Source organism: Lissotriton helveticus, chromosome 4_1 (genome assembly GCF_964261635.1).
Source record: "Lissotriton helveticus chromosome 4_1, aLisHel1.1, whole genome shotgun sequence".
NCBI classification, from domain to species: domain Eukaryota; kingdom Metazoa; phylum Chordata; class Amphibia; order Caudata; family Salamandridae; genus Lissotriton; species Lissotriton helveticus.
This window is the reverse complement of record NC_136063.1, coordinates 567,396,350-567,422,540: the sequence shown is the minus strand read 5'-3', so window position 1 is coordinate 567,422,540 and position 26,191 is coordinate 567,396,350. Positions and strand designations below refer to the sequence as shown.

The 26,191-nt window shown below is 45.2% G+C and overlaps 1 protein-coding gene across 6 annotated transcripts in view; it reads right to left on the bottom strand.

Annotated features, from left to right (window-relative positions):
- Positions 1-6,505: 6,505 nt before the first annotated feature.
- Positions 6,506-26,191, bottom strand: part of PRDM14 (PR/SET domain 14) — a 56,778-nt gene continuing 37,092 nt past the window's right edge. For all 6 annotated transcript variants that reach the window (XM_078685620.1, XM_078685621.1, XM_078685622.1 and 3 more), the window contains exons 7-8: positions 13,646-13,747; positions 6,506-8,851 (exon numbers count right to left, since the gene is read on the bottom strand). In XM_078685620.1, the coding sequence (XP_078541746.1) occupies positions 8,624-8,851; positions 13,646-13,747 (330 nt within the window). In that variant the 3' untranslated portion in view covers positions 6,506-8,623. The remainder of the gene's footprint in view (positions 8,852-13,645; positions 13,748-26,191) is intronic.

Below are 26,191 nucleotides of genomic sequence, written 5' to 3'. Positions count from 1 at the left end.
AAAATCGCAAATGCGATGTACCAAAAATCGGTAATACCAAATTTGCTAAAAATCGGTATTTAAGAATCGGTAATTAGCACAGACTCAAAGCAGGTGGTAATCAGGTGCACTGCATATAAGCAGCCCCAAAATGCAACAGTGTGAACACAATGGCGGCCCTCTACGTGATAGCAAGGCATCTACATTTGTGAGCAGCAGGACTGAGGACCCGGAGACGGGAGGAACGCGTGTACAGACTGCGCATTACACTGTTCCAACTGACCGAGGCTGAAATCCATGAGAGGTACAGGCTACACCCAAACACCATCCTGGACCTGATACAGGACCTGCATCCACTCCTGGAGCACCAAACACCAAGGGCTCACGCAATACCCACTCATGTACAGGTACTCTGTTGCCTGGACCTCCTGGCATCTGGCAGTTACCAAGGGGTAATAGCTGTGGCAGGTAGAGTCTCACAGAGTTGCCTGTCGCGTTTTTTCCAGAAATTCCTGGATGCCATGTTGCAAAGGATGGCACACTACATCAAATTCTCCAGCGCACAGGCAGAACTGCTGAAGACCAAGTTGGACTTTTATCAAAAGGCCCAGTTCTCACACGTCATTGGTTGCATTGACGGGACACATATACCAATCTGCCCCCCTGCTGGGACTGAGTACATCTACCGCAATCGCAAGTCTGCACATTCGATAAATGTAATGCATTTGTGTCAGGGTATTTATTAGACCGTACAACAGGCAATTGTCCAGCACACCATAACACCAGCAATGTGTCCAATGGGTTACGTCACCCACAACTGAATGGGATCAGAGGGCCGTGCCTATCGCCTGCACCCCCGCACACCAGTGCTGCGTTCAGCATGCACACTGTCCTCACCAGCGCTGTGTCCTGCAGCAGTACCATGCCTCGCACGGCGCCTTCTGCTCTCTGGCAAAGAGGGGGTTTCAGTGCTGCGACTGCTTGCCTCCTCACTCTCGTCCACATCCCCTGTACCAGTGGCCGCAATCTGGTTAGTCTGCATCACCTCTACGGCACTGGTGACTGTGACTAGGCCCTGAGTAACCTCACGGCTGAACTTTGCCATTTCAAGTTCCATGGCCACAGATCTACAACTCAGCACATGGGTTGCATTGCACAGCCTGTTCACGGACATGGTGAAGCCTGCAAGTACCTGCCTGTCTCTTCTCCTTGCAGCGCGCTCACCATCCATTCTGCCACATAACCGCCTCACTGCCTCCGATACCTCCTTCAATCCCTCTGCCACAGTATTGTTGAGGCAGTAGATGGCCTCCTTCATGTTGTCAACCTTCCTGTTGCTAGCCACCATCTGTCTTTGAATGGGCCTCATTGTCTGCCCCCTGCAGGCGCTGCACTTTGAGCATCTGCCCATCCAGTCCAGAGAAGACACTGGATTCTTCAGCGTCAGGACTCAGTGACCTCTGTCGCCGTCTACGGGCACCTGTGGTGGTTTCCTCCACGGGGACTGTGCCCCAGATGCCAGTGTCTCTTCGCCCGGTGTGGTCTGTTGGGCTTCCTGCCTGTCCTCCTCTGTGGCATCCATCTCCTGGAGTGTAGCCACTGTGTACCTCTTTGACCATGGTGGTGATGGGGATGTTGGTGTAGTGTCTGCAGGTGACAGGACTTCCTCCTCAATTCTGTTTTCCTCCCTAGAGGCATCGCCAGTCTCCCCTTCTGCTCCCTGGGGCGCTGTTCCGCCTGTGGAATGTACTATTACTCACTTTTCTACCAGCATCTGTATGCAAATAAATTTCACAACTGACATTCTAGCTGTCTGTCCTCCGCTTTCTCATCTATTGATGTGTGTGACATGCCTATGCTTATTGGGGACTGGCTGATTTGCTACCAGTTGATAGGGACTATATTTCCCATGAGGCATTGCTGAACTTACATTAAACATGATCTGGAGTGGGATTATTGTAGGGGGATTGGGAATAGAGAGGGGAGACAGCATGCTGTGCATGCATCTTACCTTGTCTCCTGGATGCTGTTGCTGAGCTATCCACGTCCCCGATGTCACTGACGCTTTCTGGCTGGAGGGTGGACTCTACCAGTTGGTCTAGAGCAGTAGGAGCAGGCGATGTGGAGCTTCCCCCGCCTGTCTTCCCCGCTTGTTTCTGCCAGTCAGCCATCCTCTCCTTCGCACGTTCCCTCAGGTCATACCATCGCTTTTGCTTTTTTAAGTCCTCAGTTGTGCGATGTGTGACACCAATCGCATTGATCTTCTGCTGGATTGCCAGCCAAACGCTCCTTTTCTGGGACTCAGGGATGTTCAGTGTTCTCTTGCCAAAGAGCTGGTCATGGTCTTTGCCATTTCCTCTATGAGGACCTCCAACTCCCTCTCACTAAACTTGTGCTTCCTGTTCCTTCCGGCAGCATCCTTCCCCTTCTCCTGTGTGGCCATGGTGCAGTTCCTCTGTGTTAGCTGGGTGTTGGCTGTGCAGCTCCTCTGCTCTTGCTGCTGCTCCCGGTCTCTCCAACAGCTACAGATTCAGTGCACCTGCATGGGTGTGGCCACTTCCTGGTTGTGAGGTAATGTGGAGTCACAGGATTGACTGATTCGACAATTACAGAATTTTTGAATTACAGAATCGCTAATTACCGAATCGGTATTACAGATTCTGTAATACCGATTCGGTAATGGGGATTCGGTAATTTTTTTACCGATTTATAGGAAAATCGACAATTTTGTACCGCTTTTTTACCTACATCGGAAATACTGAGTCCTTAATAGCGATTCGGTAAAAATCACTATTAAGGACTCGGAATTTGATGGGGAGGAGCTACGCTAGCAACCAAGATGGCCGCATAAGCTCCCGGCTCCGCCGCCCTCCGCCAGTTGCTCACAAACCCTGCCGATTATCCTGATTTCTCACCAGAATCCCGTGCAGCTGATGTGTTCCTGACTCTAAAGGTGCAATCCCGGAATTTCTAGCTGCTTGAATAACGAAGATACGCCGTGTTCCATTCTCGGCCTAACTCAGAGTTGAAGCCGGGGCCTTGATTTCTAACCCAGCCGGGTTGGAGTTGAATAACATCGGCCGCGAGACGTGGGTAGCGTCCGGTCTCCTGAAGTGGAGTGTTTCTGGTCCGTTTTGGATGGTGGATCGGTGGCAGTTTTATCTCCCAGCTACGGCGGCGTGACGCATCGGTTGCCTTGGTCGGGGACCCGCTGCCCGGCGGCCCCGTTGGGCTCCCGGGGTCGATGGGCTTGGTTCCTCGGCGGCGGCGGTGTTGAGATCGCGCTTTTGAGAGTGCCCACAGTTGTCATCGGATTTGCCTGTGCCTGGTGCCCCGGAGTAGTCGACCTCCAGGGTTCAGAGACCCGCTTGGTCGCTTCGTGAGGGGCGATGGAGCGGGTGGAATGTATACCGTCGCTGCATACTGTAATGGCCGCCATTGGGGAGCTCCATTCCCAGGTCACCGCCATCATCCAGAGGATGGTTGTAACGGCTGATATCATCTGTCGGAGACCGGACTACGACCCTTTGTTGGTTCTGGAACAAGCTGTTTTACCTGCGGAGCAAGAAGCGTCTGGGACGGAGGGCCCCGCGCTGCAGCCAGACTTGGTATCTTTTGTCGACCCCCGAACGATCGCTAGCAAGCCCCGGACTATCGAATCTACATCATGCCCTATGCCGATACCGCCCCAGATGGACATGAATGATCTTATATTTCAGAGCGAGTTCTCCAGTGACTATAGGACTGTTGCCTCACCCTTTTTCTCTTGGATGGTTAAAATACGCACTAGCGATTTATCTTTGGTGGACAGCGGACATCGTTTGACTCTTAGACTTTGTGTACTGTTATCCTGGTTTCAATCCTTCCGTATTGACTTTGAACTTTCTCAACATTTTGATACTCTCATTGGGATGGCGGATCGAGCGGACAGGGCTTGCATGAAAAATCGCAGCGGCCAGGGTTGACTTTGACTGGATGGGTTTGAACAATGACTTCATTTGATACGGGATTTGTAATCTATATTAGCGCGGGAGTTGGGTGGTTCTTACAAGCTCCCCCCCGTCTGATTTTAATCGTTGCATTGTATTATTCTGGATACGTGTAGGGGCGGGTTGCTACTGGCGGGGGGTAAGGGAGACCGGGGGCCTGTTTGCTATTTCCTCCTCCACTCTTTCTTTTTCCTTCTTTTAGGTCTAGTTCCGGGGCGACAGGCACGCTGCTAGTGGGGATGGGCCGTAGCCATTGCAGGGGAGCAGGGTGGGGGGATTGGGGAGGGGTTTGTTATTTTGACTTAGTTTAGTTCTATGGCCCTTTTTTTCTTTCCTTTTTCTCTTAAAAGAGACGGGTTGTTTATCCTGTATTGATTTTCTTATGTATCGGGGTATCTGACTTGGCCTTCATTATCCTGAACTATGGGTGGGTGAGCCCTGCTGGCTGCTACTTCGCTGGATTGTTGATTGTACTTCTCCTTATTGATGTACCGAACTAGGTTGGCATTGCATACTCCTGTGAATTGAATTTTCCACATTGATTTATTCGCTCACCTATCGCAATATTGTATTCTCTGTAAGACACCCGATATATGTAAATTTCTCTTGTTTTCTTCAATAAAACCCTTAAAAAATAAATAAAAAGAAAAAGGACTCGGAATTTGGGGATTACCTACATCTGGCCCTCTGTCTCATGAAATTGCAGGGCGCCACACGATCATTCAGTCTCAAGTCGCACCTCCATGACAGTTTCTTTGCTAGGAAAGCAGATGCTCTGATAAGGTTTGATCATGTCTCAAACTATGGAAAAAATCTCCATTTGTTGACTGAAAAGCAGAGAATAAGTTTCAAGTCCCTGTACATTATGCACAGATAATTTCATAGCACTGATAATTTCGGGCTGAAAGAAAGATTCTCAAGGTAGATTCCTGTAAGGGCATCTTTTCAGGCTCAAATCTGTAACTGCATGTCATAAGTCAGTCTCTCGTATGCCTGGGCCTTACATTATGGAATTCCTTGACCATCTGTCTGCGAAGGATGCAGGATTATGTTTCCTGTTGGAAAGCACATAAGAACTTTCTTTTTTTTTTTTTACTAGATTTTCAGCCTTACTACTTTTCTGTATTTGTGCTTAGGTGCCGATGATGGCATTTGAATGTTTAGCACCAAGCCATTCTCTGGAGAGAATATGCACTTGATATGTAATTAAAACTAATATATGTTCAGCTTGAGGCCAACTTCTGGCCATAGAACCACCTGCACCACATTAGCCAGGACTCCCAATTTAAACATGTTTGCCATTTTTCCACTGAAACAGCGATCACATACACAACAGATCCCACTTCACGGAAAAAATTATCCAGAGCAGCAAAGCCACCATGATGCCCTGATGGTCTGTTGTAACATGTTACTCCCAAATTGGGGGTGGGGGTAATTTCGAGGAATAGCACAACTAATGTTCCTCATGACATAAATGTTTTCTCGCAGCACATGCAGAACAGTGAAAGATGTTTCTGTCTCATGCTGCCTGGGTAAAAAGAATGGGATTTTCACCGGAGCAGTGTATGCAAAGAACCAGCCTCTAATAGCAGAAACTGGGGTTGCTCTGCCATTAGAACACCATCTACTACTGCACTATAAATGAGGCACATCAACATCAAGGTGGGCAATCAAGACAGTTATCAATTTTTGCAGACATCTTGCTACCGCCATTCTGTGAATAATGTCCTTAGAGAACCAATTAAAGAAAGTGGCTTGGATGTTGTATCTCCATTCACATCTACCATTGATGTACGACCTAAATTAGACATACCAGCTCTCATTGCGGACATTTTTCTCCAAAAGCAGTTCATGGTGGGAGCCACTTAAGGTAAAAACTGTTTGGTTGCAGCAATTCACAATTGCCATGCCTGGCTGGAGCACATACAGGGTGCAGGGGCGGCCTTAGGCATGTGCAAGCTGTGCACCTGCACAGGGCCGCCAAACCCCAGGGGCCGCCACGCCAATATATATCCTTAATATAATAATCCTCTGAGGATGGATACATATTTGCGTGGCAGCCCCTGGCAGAGATTTTGGTGGCCTCTGGCTCTGTTCCACTTCCAAACACCCTGACCCACCCCTCTTCACTGGCCTCCGCGCCTGTGTTCCTCCGGGGGGGCCCTTCCTACGCTCCCTGCTCAGGGCCGGAATGAGCCTAGAGCTGCCCCTGCAGGGTGTCATAGATGACTGAGCTAGGAGTGGCCTTCCCCAGCTCTTTAAGTGGGGTTAGGGGAGTACAGGGGAACATCGAAAAAAACTTGAGCAGCCTAAAATTATGCAATTTGATCACAGAACTTCCACAGGTCGGATTAGTGCCTTCTAATTCAACCCAGCCATATGCCCAGTTCATTACTGAACACGTCCATTTCTGAGCGACTCATTCTAGGACTTCATCGCCCACAGAGGGGAATCTCAACAAAAGTTAAATTAGCCCGCCAACCCACTAAGGTTATACCCATGTCAAAATAAAAAGACAAAAGAATTCACTATCACCAAGATAAAATTTTATTACAGGCACACTGAAATTTCACTCTAGTTCAGTATGTGAGTTCAGAGAAAGCACACATTAACAGATGCATGCTCACGGATTCTAGTAAACACCAAAAAGTGCAGCACACATGACCACTTCCTCTAAGTATTCACAAAGTTTGGAAAAGTCATGGCTCTAAGATGAGCTTTAAATATTCAATAAGAGTTGTTATATCTGCACTCTAAAAGTACTATTGTCAAAAACAGAAATTGGTGTCCACGGGTGAAAGCCATGGGATAGTCCTTTCGTCCACATCTATTTCAGGTGGTTAGAGTCTGGTGGAAGTTTGAGGCTGTTCAACTTATTTTTCATCCACCACAGAAAAGCAGCAGGTCCAGTAAGTCAGCTAAGAATACTATCATCATCCCACAATGGACTGCAAAAAGAACCTACCCCTTCCATCAATCCGTATCCCGGCTTATGACCGTGCATAAGTCAGGCCACTGAAGAGATCTTGGACTTTCAATTTTCCCACTCTGAATTCGATACTCAATGCATCAGCAGAATCCAACAGATATCATTCACAGTCCTCCTCTTTGTGGCTTTCAGTGTCACTCCTTCCTCTCAACTGCTGAGCTGAGAAAATATGCCATGTTGCAATGTCGTTGAACTAGATGGCCAGCAGTAGGTCCAGCAAACAAATCAACTGTTAACTTTTCAAGTAAATTTTTGAGATCCCTCTATGACGTAACTGACACAATCTATCACATTGTAATGTTCATGAAATATCTAGAGGCTAGAATAGGTTTATTTCCAACCTTCAAGCTAGGCGTGGGTGCAACAACGATATTTCTACCTTGAAATCATGTCCCTTTGCTACTGATGGTGCAACATGTGACATAAAAAACGAATTGCTGTCGAAAATAAACACCTGATGAAAACATCACTTTTGTGCAACAATACATATAAACATTAGTGCAAATCAGACAGTACTGACAACAAAATGTTGCAATTAAAAAAACAATAAAACAGAAAAGTCACTACAGCGGTTATTCCCCACAATTCTGGCATCATCTGCAAATGGTCGGTCAACGAATTATATTCCCAAATGCTGCCCCTTAGTCATATTTGTGCTGATCGCTGTGATTTTATTTTCAAACGAAAACCTTTTTTGGGATCTGGCACGTAAAAATCGACTTTTTTGTCTCTGGTCAATAGGGTGAATTAAAATATAAAAGCTGGCTGCCAGCAGTTAACAGGTCCCTCCCCTCTAAATAAAATAATAAAGTGCACGTGCTTCATCCCACCAAAAAGAGTACAAGTCAGCTGAATATATTGTAAGCATGTCAATCCGTGTCTTACATTGCTTCAGTTACCTTAGATAGCCACTTCATCCATTGATTAGTTTGCATAAGTTAGTCGGTTCGGAGTTGGAATGCCAGCAAACCACACTCCCCTTTAACTGTAAAAGCAGCTGCTACAGGAGGCCCAAAAGTCTAATCTCCTCCCCTTGAGCGTGGGGGGGTTCTTCGTCCGGGGCTACAACCATTGGCTCCACTCCATGGCAAATAGGGTTAAGGGACCAATGACATCCCCTCAAAGTAACACCAACTTTTGGTGATTGGATGATGAAAACCTCTCACACTCATGCTGAAAATTTCTGTTTGAATAATGTGACACATATAAATGCTAGGTTTTCTAATGCTTGCTCGCAAACATAAATAAATAGAATGAAATGCTGACGTGTACACCACCTCTACATTGTTGGTGCACAATTCAAAGACAGGAACCACAACGAAAGAGTACACTCTATTTAAGCGAACTATATTTGTTCAATGAGATTTGCAGTCAAAATAAATCTTTGACTTGCCTAATACAGAAAAGCACTGACATGGTATACATTTATAAAATACAAAAACACATGGTTAACACGAACATATATTTTCCTACAGAGAACATCAGTTCCACTGATTTAGTAGGGTATGAACGGTATAGTACAGTTTTGAAAAATCCACAGTACTTATTATTAACAGCACTTAAATATTTATGACAACATACATGAGTGTGAGCATAAAATTGATAAATAAATCATTGGAAAAGGCTGCATTCTAAAGTCCATGTGTTGGCAGCTCTTCACGGAGGGCTAAAGGCCTGCGTGGAATTGCATGTGATATCTTAGCTCCTCCAGGGCCTGAAAGGGCTTCCCACACACGGTGCAAGCGCACCCTTTGTCCTTGTTGTGCGTGCGCCTGACATGGCTGTCGTGAGCCGCATGGGAGGCAAAGGCTTTGCCGCAGTGTTTGCACTTAAAGGGCTTCTCCCCAGAATGTTGGCGAATGTGTGTGCGCAGGATGCTTGATGCGGTGAAGGCCTGGAGCAAAAACATGAATATAATTAGGTGATTAAACAATGGAAAGAACAGGTGACCATGTAAGCAATAAGTTTGGAGAACAACAACTCAAGAAGGACCAAATAGTCTTCTGTCCAAAACAGGTTATGAGGATTCAGTAATTAATGGTGTCAACTTATGCAGAAGGCCACTTGCATGGTATGGCTAGTGCTTGGAGTACAAAATGCATCTTTGGGGTGTTTGTAGCACCCTCTCTGCCATTAGGCAGGAATGATAGGTTAATTCCTGAGATGTAGCAGGTCCCCGGAACAGTATTTCAGATTCACTAGCCGTAAATCTCTGCTCACTGGTACCAAAAACCAGCTCCACCTCTCCCATGCCCTCACTAGCATCATCAGTGTAATTTTCCTAAATTACCAACATTTCTTTCTGACTTTGACAAATGTGTCACATAGGCCTAATTTACCCGCATGCCATACAATTATTACATTCTCAAGTGACTTGAATTTCAAAAACATTAAAATCTTAGAAAAATAAAAGAGCTTTAAAATGTTGGATGACAAATGCAACTTTGAAGGCCAGGAATACAAGACATTATTTTCACTGTAATATAATTTTCACAAAGGATACATTTAGTCTAGTTCATTAGATTTAACTCCAAATGAATAAACAGGTTTTGAAAAGAGCTCTATGGGCATTTAAAGCTTTTAAAATCTAAACAGCACTGAACCGTTCCTTTTCAGGCAGTAGTAAGGCCTGTAAGAAACTCGATGATCTAGTATTCGAGGATGCAAGAATGTGTCTCTCTAGGAATGCAACTGTTCAAAGTGACAGAGTAAAAAAACGCATTTAATCTGCAACTAAGACTGTTATTAAAAGTAGAAAACCAATAAACATTTAATATGGAGTATACACGCGTTTCCCTGTAGAAAGCATGGCTTAAAAAGCAGAATCCCTTCTTCTTTCTAATACGAGAAAGGCTAACAAGGTCAGACGATAAACAACTCGAGAAGGATGAAACTGACATGCCATATCAAGCAGCTGATCAAATGCAGCAACATTTTTATAGTGCACACCTTTCGAAACTCATGTGTCGAAGCATACGCGTGCGGTACCATCAATGATACATATGGGCACACTAAAACCATTTCCATCAGCTTTGCATCATCTTTTAATGATGATCATAATAACATCTGAAAATTGGAAGACATTTTGAGAAAGCCGCCCCCTGCCTGGGGGAGTGAGATTAGGCATGGGTACGGCTCCTCTACTCTCATGCCTTTGGCCCGCAGGGCCAGGACGTTAGTAGGGACGAGAGAAGCTGTTCCTTAGTATCCCTCACAAGAGTCACTTCAGGCTCCATGGGAGTACGCATGTAGGAAGCATGGTCCAGGAGTGGTGGTGTCATGGTAGGGCAGGTGTCACGTGAAGTGTCTCACCGCCCTTTTAAAGACAAGCTGCCCTGACCGTGGTAGATGCAGATACTGTTCATGTCTAGGTGTTCAGCTGCCCTACCTATCAGGCACAAATGCACTTTATTGGAAATAAAAGTTTTTAATCCGGAGGATGGGTGACTGGCCCTTTTTAGAGAACCTTCCTGAATGGCACCGTCCAGGTAGCAGTATTGAATGCAGGTTGTGTGGCTATCACTTGGAAGTAATGGAACACCTGTGTATGCCCTGCATTGCTCATGGTCAGAAGGACATTATTGCAGGATCAATGGCTAAGGTTGGGAGTTCGATCCTGCCGCCAGGCAATAATGACTGCTCTAAATCCTGACAACACTAAGTTGAACATTTGGCTCACGAAATTTGTTCACAAAGCATCAAAACTACTAGAAGCCACAACTGCAACCAAACCCTCCTCATCTTAGCCTGGCAGCCGAGTTAAAAGGCTCAACAATCAAACTAAAGGGGGGTCACTACTTGCTGGGGGCACTGTGACCGGACTGTACCTGTGGGGGTCCCGGGTCCCGAGGTTGTTTTTCTGCCTGCCTGCACACGCTCTCCCCCGCCGCCGCTTGGACAACGCGGCCGCCGAGGGGGGAGAGCGACTGGGACTCCATTTGGACTGCATTTCCCGGCGTCCCCTCGCTGCCATCAGGGGCGCCGACCTGCCGCATCACACAGCAGCGCCCGGAGGCGCATAAGAGCCAGCCGCCCCTCCCGCATCGCGGGACGCGCGCGGGACTAGCCGGGCGAAGCCCGGGCAAAGGGCGGGCCCTCTGTGGCCCTCAGAGGACCCGAGGAGGACGGGACGGGCCACCCCACCTGATTCCACCACGGTAGGAGGTATTGTGATGCTTTAATTCTTATATTGACTATATCGGCGTTTCATTCATTAACATAGACACTATGTCCATCTGGGAGGAGCTTAACGCCCTGTGTGGCACAAAGTACGCACCAGATGTTGTTATAACCTCCCCTACTGTGAGCCCTAATTGTGTTATCTCTAATGACTTCTCACGGGACTCATCATCACCTATATTAAAAGATCAGAAACAAGTAAACGCCTCACCCCTGGATCACACCATTAGAGGGAAACACGACAGCGACATTGTCACTGCGAATAATGCAAATATACAACATACGTGCAGTGGCCCAACATTATCTCCCTTCAATTTAATAACATCAGCGCTGGACATGGCCGCGGCCAAGCAAGATGACCCTGTCTTGCCTCCCCAAATGACTTTACTGTCTCAAATTGAGCAACTCTTGTTAACTGTTATTTCACCTTTGGTCCTAAAAATAAATGAGTTGGGGGATAGGCTGAATAGCATCGAGGAAGCAATAAAAAAGTATCATCTTCCGAATAACAAATTGGATGTATCCGCCTGCACAAACCCTCCCACTGTCACTGTCCCTGAAATGTACAAGTCTAATACCTGTAAAAATGGCGAACATCAACTACGGCCCCCCTGTATACCAACTCCCATAGAGCACAAAGTAACTTCAAAACCCCCGTCACTAACTCATATGGCGGTTCGTCCAGCCCTGGCAAGAATGCCATGTATCCACTTGCCTCCACAGGCCGCCCCATACGTGTCTATCCTCTCTGGGGTTCCTGCCATCACCAAGGGAACACACGAGTCACGGCAGGACCTGCTAGACAAGGCCATCGCCTGGTTGCGGAAAAATAGACCTCTGCCGCCCGGGCTGGATGGTGGCATTTTGGGTATCAGGAGGGTGGGGTGGTTGGGCTCGCTGCCCAAGGACATCGCTGGGGACCTGGTGCTAGTCGAATTCAAGAACAGTAATATCGTCCCTTACTTACGATTTCGCCCCCCCAAGGAGAGACATGGCACCATTCAAACTTGGGATTTGCGCGATTTTTACCCGAGCCCCCGGTATATCTAGTTACACCAATAGCCATTTAATCTCTTAGTCCTTAATGGTTTTCAACTTTTGTTTTAAAAATTGTATACTAAAAAACCCATCACTAAGAGGAATTTACAGACAAGACAGGATGTCACTGCAGCTTGTTTAATGCCCTTGTTCTAAAGTTGATTATTGAAAATGTAATTTATGTATATTTATGTATATTGATTAGCTGATTCGATATACCTATTTAATTCTGTTTTACTATTTTTGTAATGAAATGTTATGATGTTTTATGTAACCCTATGGTGTTTATCTATGTATTGTTGACGCTTTTATGGTTTTTAAACAAAATCGAATAAAGCTAACTGAACTGAAACTAAAGACCATAATATCAGAAAACCAGAGTGAGGCCTTTCAGCAGAACACTATTAGCTCAAAATGGTCTCTCAATTTTTATTTTTTTAGTAATTTATATTCCCCCGTTTCTAATCGTGGTCATTTTTATTGTATGAATTAGTCTGCTTTTAAATTGTAGCTTTTTTTTCTAAACCAATCAATAAAGTTAATATTATTATACTGCTCATGTCCCGCTGTAGCGAAATATGCTGCACGCAGTTCCCTCTGTTTTTCAATTGCTTTATGCTGCAAGCTTTCTTGATGGAATTCTTTCTTCTTAGTTCAAATATGATTAATTAAGGGAGAAATTGGTTGACTCCAGCTCTCTGGACTCGGATTCTGGTGCATTGTGAGAGCTGTAGTCTTGCATTGTGTGCTTTATTAGGGCACAGAGGCCACACAACAGCCTTTTATTTTAGTGCGGGGATCATCTGAGCTTTTACAGCACTATGATGCAACGTTTGCAGCCTTCGTCCGCATTATATATTCTTTTAGGTTTGTACTTGCATGTTCTACCACACTGTGTTATAGTCTGAATTAATCATGAATGGTCAGTAGACGCCCGTTAACACTTTAATGACGCACACATCATTATCTTATTCTGCAGTCTAGATGTATATGCCTACATAAAACACCATGAATGTGCTCGTGATGTAGTCATGAAGCCAACAGACTTGGATATAGTTGAGCAGAAGGAAAACCGGTTTCTCACCACTACCCTACATCTGACCTTTTAGCACATACAACAAATGCCTGGGGTTCTTTGTGAAATTAATTTGGTCGTCCACACTCACATTGGTGTAAACACTTATGAGGTAGTAAAACATTAAATATTGTGCACAATTGTACCAGCTGCTGATCGGTGCGATTGTCCTACCCCGATCTAAAATAATTCCTATTTTTAGTTGAACATATACATTCACAGTTATAAGATACTTTCACTCGCACTGTGTACACATAAAAGAATAGCCCTGATATTTTCTGTCAGTAGTCAAACTAAAACAAAAAATGCAGAACAGCACCATTTCGGTGCTGTGGTGAGTAAAGAGCAAGACACAAACCAGAGACCCGCTAACCCACTGCCTTCCATGAAGATTACCTTGTTGCAGTAGACGCATTTGTAAGGCCGTTCACCAGAATGTACTCTCATGTGCTTGTTCAGACTGGAGGACTGCGAGAAACTCTTTTCACAGACAGAACACTACAAAATAAGTATACAGGTCAGATTTATAAGTTAAGAAACTCCACACAATTGACATTTATTCAAAACAAACAACAATTTACTACAGTAAAGTTAGGCATGATACAGTGCAGGTGACAATTAAAAGAAAGTGTTCTGATGAAGCAAAGCTTCGCATATTTGCGACCTTGCTGTATTCAAGAACCTCGTTTATGTGTAACAAGGTAATAAATGTACGTCTTACTAACATTTATATTAAGTTTGAGTAAAAGTTTATGAAGCTTGCTTATGTGTATCTCTAATGCATTTAATCCGTGTACTTAAAATATGGCCGCCGCTTGTAATTTAGTTACTGCGCATGCGTCAGCCACACTCACGTGTCCTGACGTGTCTGCAGAGTTGGAGGGAAAATTATGCGCATGCGTAATACATAGCTGTGCCCATCATGTGGTACTGCTCGTGCCACTGCTCTTGTGCCTGTTTCCATGTAGCTAACATTTAGACTGCATAAGTATATGTTATAATGATAAGTTGAAAATACAACCCTGTGAATGTGATTTCATAACGTTATTACTGTGTATTAATTTGTTCTCGCTTACTTTTCATGTACCGCGGGGAATGGGGGTCCAAACTGATTGGGAGCCATATTGACGGTCTCTTCTGCGCATGACCAGAGAATACTGAAAGGTGGCAACTTTGGACAGTGGAACTCAGCCAGCTGGCAGCCACAGTCAAGATGTGCCTGGGAAAGCCACCTCTGCGCTACGAGAACGGCGAATGTTGCTCCTCATGTGTTACAATGTTAATTGTCACTCGTATTTCTGCACAATTTCTCATGAGAACCCCAATCTCTCTAGGCGGTACCCAAGTATGCTAATATAGGCTCGAATTAGCGTGTTCTGATTGGTGTGTTACCCAAATCCTACTTTAGGACCAATCCAAATTGAGGGATTCTGACACTTTGCAACATTGGGGGGTGGTACACCGTCCCAAAAGAGTATATCTACCCTGGGTTTACCTAGGGAATTGTCCGACTTGTCTGGTTTAGCTGACCTGTCACTGACCCATCGTACTCAATAGGTGACTGAAGATACAGAGAGCTGCGGAGCACTCTGTCCGAAATTGACCATAGACTGAGGTTCTACTGAACCTTAAAGTGCTGGCGAAGCACTTTGCTGGGAGTTCGTTGACCCAATCGGGGTCTTGATCGATAGCTGCAGTGAGGGTGGAGCGCAGGCGTTGCTTCCAAACTGCGGGTGCGGTCCTGTCCTGAGCGGTCCTGTCCTGAGGGTTTGCTGTCCTGTCCTGAGGGTCCTGTCCTGATTCCTAATCTGAGGGTATCCTGTCCTGTCCGGGGTGTCCATTCTGCACCTGCTGTCTTTTGAGGGGTATCCTTCCTTGAGGGTTTCCTGTCCTTAACTGACCCGTGGCCAGGGTTTGGTTTCCACACCAGTCTAGGTAAATACTGCTCTAAGTTCCTTAAAACTTGCACCTTTCTATATTTCAGTCTTTTGCTTTAATAAAAGACATCTTGCACATGTTGATTTTTCCATGCTTTTGCCGCAAACTATTGAAACGTAAAGTCATTTGCATAATTTTCTTGATATGTTCTCATGTCATCCTACCTTGTAGAAATTATATTTTGCATTGCAGTTTGTCATTTTCTGATATGGTCTAGAACCTCCTTACCTAGACTGTTTAAAGGTCCCTTCACTTTAAGTTTAGCGTGTTACTCTTTATAGGCCCTCCTATAGTTACCCATGCATAGTCTGTCCATGCTTAAACATTTCTGAGATTATATAGTATTTTTCCATTTGCATTTCATAACAGTATTTCGATGATTACCCTGTCTTTATTTCTCTATAGTTATATCATTTACATTATCCTAGTTATTGAATGCCTTATTCTGGTATATCTCATGAATGAAAATAACGAACTCTAGATAAACATTTTAAAACTTCCAGTTGTCCGTGGTCATTTAAACAATATTGAATGTCATTTGAAATTGCATTTGCTGCCTTTCCTTTTACAGCTAGGCCCCTGATCCATTGAAGTCATAGGTACCCGTGTCGGTGGATGGTAAGTCGGGTACACTGAGTCATAACGATAGGGAACACGCACACAATTGGTAGCAGCCCGTGAAGTCGCCTGGTCAATGAATAGTGTGAATTGAAAGTATATGGGCCCTGTAGCCGGAAACGGCGAAATCATTGGCTGGGTGACCTCGCGCGCTCTATCAGTTTTTCTGGTAGATCAGAGGATGGTTAGGGACTAGCTAAAGGTTAGGTAGGACTAGTTAGACTAGTTAAGTCGGAAGCTGCTAGTATATCGATGCTGCTACAAGAGTAGGCACTTCGGGAGGATTGATCACCCACTTGAAATGTTTGCTTTGAAAATTCATGAAATGTTTTAAACTGTTTTCTTACTGTTATATTGATATATGTATTAACCCGTGCGTTCGTAATTGTTATATGTCGTCTGGAACTCCCAGGGGAATTGAAAGGGCAAGTGGTGAATAGAATCCATTGTCCTGAGGTCACAGGCTTAAAGGAAAGTTAGGTGCAGGTTAGGATAACCGGGAAGCACTAACTAGGGTTTTTTCTGAATACATGTGTGAATAAATGTCAGTAACGAGGTTCATTGGCAAAATTCCCATAGTGGCGTAACCTAGTAAGGGTCACATCGGAAAAGTAGCAGGTTCCTCGAAGCTTGGGTGAAAGCAAAGGGGTCCGCTGAGAAACCTTAGACTCGGAACATATCCCGGAAAGAAGTGGATGAGTTTAGGGGAATAACAGGTTCACTGATGCTAGAGTGAAGGGTAGGCGGAAGAGATCTGCCCGCAGCGCGTGAAAAGTAAATGGAAGTAGTTTACTTGCAGCGAAACAAAGCTATCCTGTCTAGACACTTGAGCACTGTGGCGAATGTGTATTTGTTGTAAAATAACCAAGCACTGAGCACTTTAAAGGAAAGAAAGTTTCCGTTACCTTGTGAAGGGAGGGAGTCAGTTGCGAAGCGTCTCTGACGTCACTCCGTGCCGCGCTGGGATTGGTAGAAACAGCGGGCGGGTAGCGGGGCTGGAATTGTAAAGGAGGGGTGAAGCGCCGAGGAGTGAGAACAGTCTCACGAAGGGGCCGCGCACCCATTGGCCGAAATTATTTGAACGCGCGCACCTCATTGGTCGCACTGAATTGCAAGACGCGTTCTGATTGGAGGTAACTTTGTAAACAAAGTTAAGCGTAGAAATCGTATGTGGCACTCGTATTGTCCAGAGACTAGACCCGATCCGAGAAACCAAGGGTTTGAGAGGGATCAGTGGAAAGCCAATAGATACGATATTATGTACGGAGGAAAGAGAAAGATGTCCCTTGTAAGTAGGGTAAAGAATTATTTCAAAACGGACAAACCGATTAAATCTAGGGAAGGCGTTGTTGTCCCGCCACCGAATACTCCTGCCTCATTCATGATGTTTGACCGAGGGTACAATACCTGTGTGTGGTTGGAGAATTGGGTGAAGTACACAAAAGATGACGGAGTATTGGCTTTTCCGTTAGACGGTACTTTTAATGGTAGGATTTTATTCAATTTGAGAACCCGCATGAATGAATTGCATCCCAGACCGAGACTAACGCAGTATGAGGCATTAGAGGAATGGGAGATTGAGGCTTTTGAAAGAGAGAAACCCCGAATGGACAAAGGTCTGACCAAATGGTACCCCAGACTAAAACAGGAGACCAGGGATAAAAGGATGAAGCAGTGGAGGCAGAGCATGATTGTTGAGGGTCTGTTTCCCATGATGCCGGCATGTCATAACCCTGCAGCGGGTGAGAAAAGTACCGAAAAGTGTAAGCATTGGGGGGCCCCGGGAGAGTCAGATGATGAATTGTTAGATGACATCTTTACGAGAAGTCCGCCCCCTTATAATGAGGGAGCCCGAACTTCCAGTACAGGAGAGAACCACCAGCGTCCATCTATTAAGGAGGAGGACAGATCCCTATGTAGGGGGGGAGGGGGCCAGGTATTGCCCTATTTTGAGAAACCCGAGCCCCCGGAGGTACGCAATATATATCCTAGAATGCCCGAGAGCTCAGAGGAAAAATATTCCCGTGAAAGAACATTTTACCCCAGACCTCTTTATGAGAACGAAGAAAAGCCAGTAGGTTCAGGGGTACCCTTTTTGCAGCCTCCATATGGGGAAGAGCGCAGGTCGTTGGGGACAGGAACTTTGTTCCCGAAACCAAATTATGGTGGGGGACCAAGTGAGACGCATCCTACTGCCCCGAGTTTTACGCCTCAACTGATCCCACAGATGATACCTGACCGAACATTAGGAAGAGTGTTAGATGAAAGGGAGCAAGAGGCCATAGCTAAACAGAGGTCAGAAATAATTCAGAAAATTTCCCAGTTAAATACCAGTCCTGAAGCTTTGACTATTCCGGTAACAATCGGACCAGTGGTTCCGTTGTACGGGAATAATCAAGGAGGTCTGAACCCTCCAGTTATGAACCCGATAATGGCCCCGCCGAGGCAAGAGCCCTTACTAATAGACGATCAGTCCAGTGAGTGTGAGTCTGATGTTGTGTTCTTGGATCTGCCAAACAAACAGACCGGAAAGGGAGTGCAGAAGAGGCATAATCCTTTTGATGCGAAAGAAATTAAATTAGAAACAGCAACAGGGACTAGGAGTGTCTCTTTGGTAACACCGGAAGAAATTGAAAATTGGAGTCGTGAATTAGAAAAACAGGCTCCGCAAACGAAATCTTTAGACCTCTACAAACTGAGAGTAGAAATAGAGGAATTAATGGCAGGAAATGTGGGGTTAGACAGATTGAATACCTATTCTGAAGAAGAGTTGCTGTTTATGTGTAAAAGTCTTACCCGGAGTACTAGGGTGCTCCATGAAAAACTGACCGACACTGCAGCTAGTATGGGGATAGATATATCAAGATCGAAGCCCTTGCAGAAACCATACCGAGCTGAGTTTTCCGACAAAGATTTAGAAAGTCTGAATGTGTCAGGAAGAAAATTGCAGATTAAAGAGTTGCTTGCAGTTTTGCAAAAATGGGGAGACGTGGAAAGGTGGAAAACGAGGTGGGCACATAAGAAAGAGGAGGCCCGCTCCAGACAAGCTACTCCTGAGTTCCCTCTGAGAGAAGTAGACAAGCCCGAAACTTTATGCCCCATGCGCGAAGTACCCGGTGGGAGGTATGTGCACGTTCCGTGGTCCAGACAGGATATTGTGTCCTTTACTAACGATTTCCCAAAATTGCGGGAGAAGCCAGTTGAATGGTACCGGCAAGTGGAAAGGTTTGTAAAGGTACAGAAATGCCTGTGGAAAGACCTGGATGGGTTTTTCGACATTGTGGTCCCGGTCGATCTATGGACCGAGTGTAAAATAGCCATAGCCTGGCCTAGTGAGGAATACCCGAGAGATGAAAAAACCGGGGAACCATCGAAAGAAGTGATGAGAAAATATGAGCAAGTAATTCAGCATCTGAAACTAAAGGTCCCAGCAAAGGAAACTGATTGGACCAGGATAGACAGAACAACACAGGAAAGAGAGGAGACAGTGCACTCCTATTATGAAAGGCTGTTACAGGTGTTTAAAACATACAGTGGTATAGATAACATCGAGATGAAGGACATGACGCACTTCATTTACAGGTTCGTAAATGGTTTAAGACCTGAAATTTGTCAGTGGATAAAAGATAACAAAATATGTTGGCACTCCAAAAAGGTAGATGAGGTCCTGCGGTACGCAAAGTACTGCGAGGACGAGATGGCAGAAAAGAAAAAGGCTCTCAAGGAAAAGGTGATGTGGGCTCAGGTGAAGCTCGCAGAGCAGCAGGAAAAGCAGTTGAGTAACATGGTCAAAAATGCTAAGAATGAAGGCCCTGGGGGAGGGGGAGGAGGCAAGCCCCGGCCCAAAATGAGCAGGGAGGAGGCTATGAAGAAATTTCCCTGCCATCAGTGCGGCGAAATTGGACATTGGCGTAACGAGTGTCCTTACTTGCCCGAAGATAACTCCAAAACTCCTGATTTAACTCCACAGACGCAGAAAGAGAGACCGAGAAAGACTCAACCACAGGTAAAAACAGTTCAGGTGCCCCGAGCACCAAAGCAAGTATACAGGGGAAAACAGGCAGAGGGAGATGAGATAGAAGTCTGGGAAAGCAATGAGAACAGAAATGCAGCAACTTCGCAGTATCTTCTAAATGATACCTTCCTTTGTGATGACCAATACTGACGGGGCCTGAGAGGGGAGGACGAGGAGTGCGTACTTGGCGCCTCCTTGCCGGTAGACCAGTCCGGACCATACATTGAAGGAAAGGTTGACGGAAACGATGTCACCTTTCTGTTGGACACTGGCGCTACCCGTTCTACTGTGAGAACAGTGGACGTTCCAAACCTACCCCTCTCGGGAGAAGCCATCCAAGTAGTGGGTGTATCTAATCAATTGATTAGTACTCCTGTTACCAAGCCCATGGAGATCTCAATCGGAAACTTTAAGGAAATGCATAGATTTGTAGTTTGCGACACCAGTCCAGTAAACTTACTGGGACGTGATTTGCTGTGCAAAATGAACTGTACCATCTTTTGCACACCAAAGGGTGTTGAAATTCAGACCCCAGATGAAGACGGCATTTATAAATTAATGTTAGTCCGCCCTGACTCGGAAATTAAACGAATGACCATGCAGGATTTACCCAAAGAACTCCAGGAAGCAGTGAAGCCGGAGGTGTGGGACTTTACTGGGAAAGATGTAGGGTTGATGAAAAATGTGGACCCCATACAGATAGCAATAAAGGACAATGCGGTATACCCCAATACTAAACCCTACATGATGAATGCAGAAGTGAAAGCTGGTGTTGCTGTGGAAATCAAGAAATTGTTAGAAGGAAACATCATACAGGAGGTGATGAGTAGCCCATGTAACTCTCCGATTATGGGCATTAAGAAACCTAGTGGCAAGTACAGAGTAGTGCAGGATTTGCGAAAAGTTAACAAAATAGTAGTTCCCTGTTGCCCTATTGTCCCGAACCCGGCAGTGATTCTGTATCAGATTCCCTGGGATGCAGAGTGGTTCACAGTGATAGACTTGTGTCATGCATTCTTTTCCATTCCTTTGCATCCAGATAGCAAATTTCTTTTCTCATTTGCCTTCGAAGGTCACGTGTATTGCTGGAACCGGGTCCCTCAAGGGTATACAGAGAGCCCCTCTATCTTTAATCAGATCTTGAAAAAATGTTTGGAAACTTTAGTCCTACCTGGGAACTCTGTCTTAGTGCAATATATAGACGACCTCTTGGTGGCGTCTAAAAGTCATAAGGATTGTGTGATTGACACCATTGCCCTACTGAATCACCTGTGTGAAAAGGGACATAAAGTGTCCCCTGACAAGTTACAGTTTTGTGCAAAATCGGTGAAATATCTGGGGCACCAGATAGAAAAAGGTGTCAGAAAAGTGACATCGGAAAGAGTGAGAATAATTCAAAAGATGCAGTTGCCCCGTACTCAGAAAGAAATTAGAATGTTCCTGGGTGTGATAGGATACTGCAGGCAGTGGATTCTGGGATTTGCAGTCCTAGCCAGGCCCTTGATAAAAATGACTAAGAGAGGAACACCGGAGATTGTAGAATGGGATGATGAAAGCTTAACAGCCTTCACCAAACTACGAGATTGTCTGTGTACTGCTCCTGCACTGGGAATGCCAGACTATTCCAAGGAGTTTGCCCTATTCTGTGACACTCGCGATAATTGCACATTATCAGTCCTAACTCAAGAACATGGCACAACGAGAAGGCCTGTGGCATATTTATCTGCCACCTTAGATCCAGTGGCTGCTGGATTACCAGGTTGTCTGAAAGCAGTAGCTGCTACCTGTGCCAGTTTAGAACAGAGTGAGTCAATTGTCATGGGACATCCGGTAACTGTGTATGTTCCGCATGGAGTGGTAATTTTGTTGACCAGAACAAAAACACAGTATCTCACCCCTAGTCGGCTGACTAAATATGAGAGGATTCTTGTGGGTGCTGCAAATGTAAACATTGTTAGGTGCAGTATTCTGAACCCAGCCACTTTACTCCCCGACCCAAAGGATATGGAAGGGGGGGTGGATGATGAACACGATTGCATAGACTTAACTGAATTCAACACCAAGCCACGCCCAGACATAAAAGAAACGCCCTTGCCTGAGCATGACAAAGAATTATTTGTAGATGGTTCATGTCTAAGACATGAACAAGGAGGCTTGAGTGCTGCCTATGCAGTAGTGTCCTTCGAGAAAATTGAGGAAGCAGGTTATCTATATCACATCAAGTCTGCACAAGTAGCCGAATTGATTGCTATGATAAAAGCTTGCCAAATTGGGAAGAACATACGCATAACAGTGTATACTGACAGTCAGTACTGTTATGGGGTTGTGCATGACTTTGGCCAGTTGTGGCTGCAGAGGGAGTTCCTGACTTCATCGGGTACTCCTATTCGAAATGGAAAAGTTATTCAAGACCTTTTAGAGGCAATCCAGTTACCAAAGGAACTGGCAGTGGTAAAATGTGCTGCTCATAAGAAGAGCATGGACAAGGTATCACTAGGGAATGATTATGCTGATCGAGTGGCCCAATGGTGCGCTAGAGATCGGTATATCGTAAATCCGAAACGAGGGGGGCCAGGAACCAGCTGCCAACTTCAGGTGTTTGAGGAAGTGCCTACATGGGATGAGGTGAAAGAGTGGCAGCAGGCGGCACCTTGGCAAGAAAGAGAGAAATGGAAGGATGATGGGTGTCGACCAAGGCGTGTGGATGGTGTCATTATAGGTCCAACTGGTATGCCTGTGTTACCTAGACACCTACTTAGCGCAATGGCGAGGTTGATACATGAAGGATCACACATTGGTAGGGACGCCATGATTCTAGTGTTCCAACAGACTTGGTACAGTAAGAAGTTCAGGAAAGTAGCAGAGTCCCTCTGCCAGAGGTGCCTGTCATGTCAAAAGATGAACCCAGGGAAGAAGACTGTAGTGGAACTGGGGAAAATTGGGAGGTCCGGGGGTCCCTTTGTGAGAATACAGGTTGATTTCATCACTATGCCCCGTTGTGAAGGGAAGCGATATGTCCTTGTCATGGTCTGTTTATTTTCCAAGTGGGTGGAAGCTTTCCCTACTCCCCAAAATGACGCAAAGACAGTAGCTAAGTGTTTACTAAAAGAACTGATACCTAGATTCGGGGTGCCAGTCACTATTGAATCAGATCAAGGCTCACATTTTCATAATGACGTCATCGATGAACTCTGTAAGGCCTTTGGAATTGCACAAAAGCTACACTGTGCCTACCGTCCAGAGGCTTCTGGAGTGGTGGAACAAATAAATGGAACTATCAAAAACAGACTAGCGAAACTGTGTGATGCAACTAAATTGAACTGGGTGAAGGCCCTGCCCTTGGTTCTAATGGGACTCAGAAGTATTCCTGATCGCAAAACAGGCCTAAGTCCCCATGAAATAATTATGGGAAGAATAATGAGACAAGCATGGGTACCAGGAAGCAAACTGTTGAGTATTACTGATGATTTGGTACTTGAATACTGCAAGAGATTGGGTGACCAAGTGTGTTCTATCTCTCGCCAGATCGGAGAAGACGCCATCCTCAATCCAACGACTCCTCTCCACAAACTGGTCCCGGGGGACTGGGTGAAGATAAAGAAGCACACTCGGAAGACCTGCCTGGAGCCAAGGTGGGGAGAAAAACGTCAGGTGATTCTGGTTACTACCACAGCAGTCAAGTGTGCCGGGGTTCCGCGTTGGATACACGCCAGCCACACCCAGAAGGTACCACCAGACGAAGTGCCTGAAGCAGAAGGGCGTCCAGCAGAGGACTCTGCAGGAGCCAGACCAGAAGTAGCTGACAGCGTACAGCCCAGTACCAGTCAAGCTGCAGAATCAGCAGACGTTGGCCCAAGAATAGTTGACAACGAACTACCAGGAGTCCAGCCTGCTGAAGGGGTCCAAGAAGCTGAGCCAGAAGTAGCTGAAGACGAGCTGCCAAGCATATGGCCAGAAGAGTGGATTCCATTGATTGACCTCACTGAAGACCCTATTCGAACAAATGAAAGACTTTGGGAAGGTAGAGAGTGGACTAGTCAGGAAAAGCAAGGCATAGGCGAAGAGCCTCAGAATCTTGAGATTCACATCAAAACTGAGGAAGGAGAAGGTCAGACAGGGACAGAGCACGTGATTGATACAGAACAAGTGAATAAGACTGAACAAGTGCCCGATACTGAACAAGTGAAGGATCTTGAACAAGAGAGGAATACAGAACAAGTGATTGATACTCCTCCACTGACACCTGATATCGGGAAGGGACAGACTAGACATAGTGTAATAGTTCAAGCAGAAGAAAATCAAGAGATCGAAGAGCTTGAACAGGATCAGATAGGATTAGGAGAAAGTGTTCAGGAAATAGAATCAGAGACACTTGAAGAGCAAACACACAGTATACCTGAACAAGGCCAGATTAGTACCCAGGCAGAAGAAACAGATAATAGCCCTGGAATTAGTCAGATAGAAGAAGAAGAAACTGAAGCAGAATTGCCACAAGCCAATGAGAATAAGAGGGCAAGAGAAGGAAACGAAGTCCAAGTACCAACCAAGAGACTTAAGAAAAGAAAGCATCTTGAGCCTAAATACATAAAGAAATTGAGATTGAGAATAAAAACAGTAGAAGAAAAACGTGCAGAAGAAAGGAGAAGTGCTCGTATAGCAGAACAACCAGAAGACTCTTCCAAAAGAAGGAGTGATCGAATAAAGAGACAAAACAAAAAGTACAAGTCACCTGAATGGACACTTGTGTTAGAAGAGCTTGAAGATCTCGACATCACTGACGTAAGCGACGGAGAGCCCGTCCCTGAGTACTCTGACGAGGAGGAAGAAGAGCCACCGTGAATTTGCACAAAGTAAGATACTCGTGTAAAGTTACAAAGAGGGGTCGAGAAACTTCTTCTGAGCCATAATGTCTGATTCAACCGTGAGTGGTAGACCTAGTCGCAGCTGTTGCAAAACTTGCTGCAAGGTATGTGTCTGTAGTGTAGTTGTCCTGATATTACTCTGGATAGGACTAACAAACTTTATACCCTTTGCTGTGAGTAAAGATACTAACATTGTCCCTACTGAAATTGTAAATACTGACAGTGAAGAGCTGACAACACAGAGTGTAGCTAGACATGAAAGAGCACTGAGACAAACAAAACAAGACTTAGAAGCATCAGATGAGGAACTACATTATCATAGAATCAAAAACAGGACACGCTTAAATGTTTTCGCAAACTTGTTAATACACTATGTAGAAACTATGGAAATTGAAGATTGCTATGTCTGCATGAAGCTACCTACTTCTGTAGCTGAAGGCGTGACATACCATCACTTGCCACTGACATACGGAATTTCCTGTAGCATTTTAGCTAGCTTATTTTACAAAAGAGGACCGTTACAGTACTATTACTCTAACAATGACGTGATCTTTTCTGAACTTCCTATACGTGGGAACTTGAATCCTGTACATACCAAAAGTGACGCAATACGATACATGGGAGATTATTTCCTGACTATAGGTAACATTGACATAGCGGACGCACACAGAGATAACTTGACTTGTTCTTTGCATGAGCAGGAAAAGATGTTCCTAAACATGGCAGAGAAAAGGAGAATTAAAATACAAAAGAAGGCTAATGACGAAAGTCAGAAAAAGCCAAAGTGGGCAGAGAACATGGAAGGCACCTCAACTGGTGGGGCGGGTCCTGCTCTGTTGCTGGATTTTGAAAAGAAAGGCAAGCTATGTCTTCACCGCGAGAAGACTAGCTATTATAATAATGTTTTCATTGGTTCCAGTGAATGCGAACATAATTACAAGGTAATTGGAGGTTGGGGTTTCAAAAATGGGTCAGAGCCTGTGTTTCCTGGAATTTATTATATTTGTGGGGACAAGGCTTATTTCAAATTGCCGGATCACTGGTATGGAAGTTGCTATTTTGGCATTGTCTTCCCGAAAATATACCATGTGAATGGAGGCGCTGGAAGCAATGAAAATACTAATGGCTTAGTGCGTAGTAAAAGAGAAAGCATAGGTGAAATAATGGGTAGTATTTTCAGTGCACTGATACCTGGAGTGGGAGTGGTTCTGAACACTCACAGAATTTGTAAATTGTCTACTATAGTGGATGTATTGTCTACTGAGACAGCTCATGGATTTCTGCTGGTCAATACCGAAATGGTTGAGATCAGATCAATGGTTTTGCAGAATCGACTTGCTCTTGACACCTTATTAGCAAAAGAGGGCGGAGTCTGCCGGATGTTGAAGGCGCAACATTGTTGCACTTATATTCCGGATAAAAGTGTACAGATCAAAAGATATGTGAAAAATATTACTAATTTGGCAAAGGAACTCAGACCACTCGAGGTTGATAGTGCCTGGAAGAGAC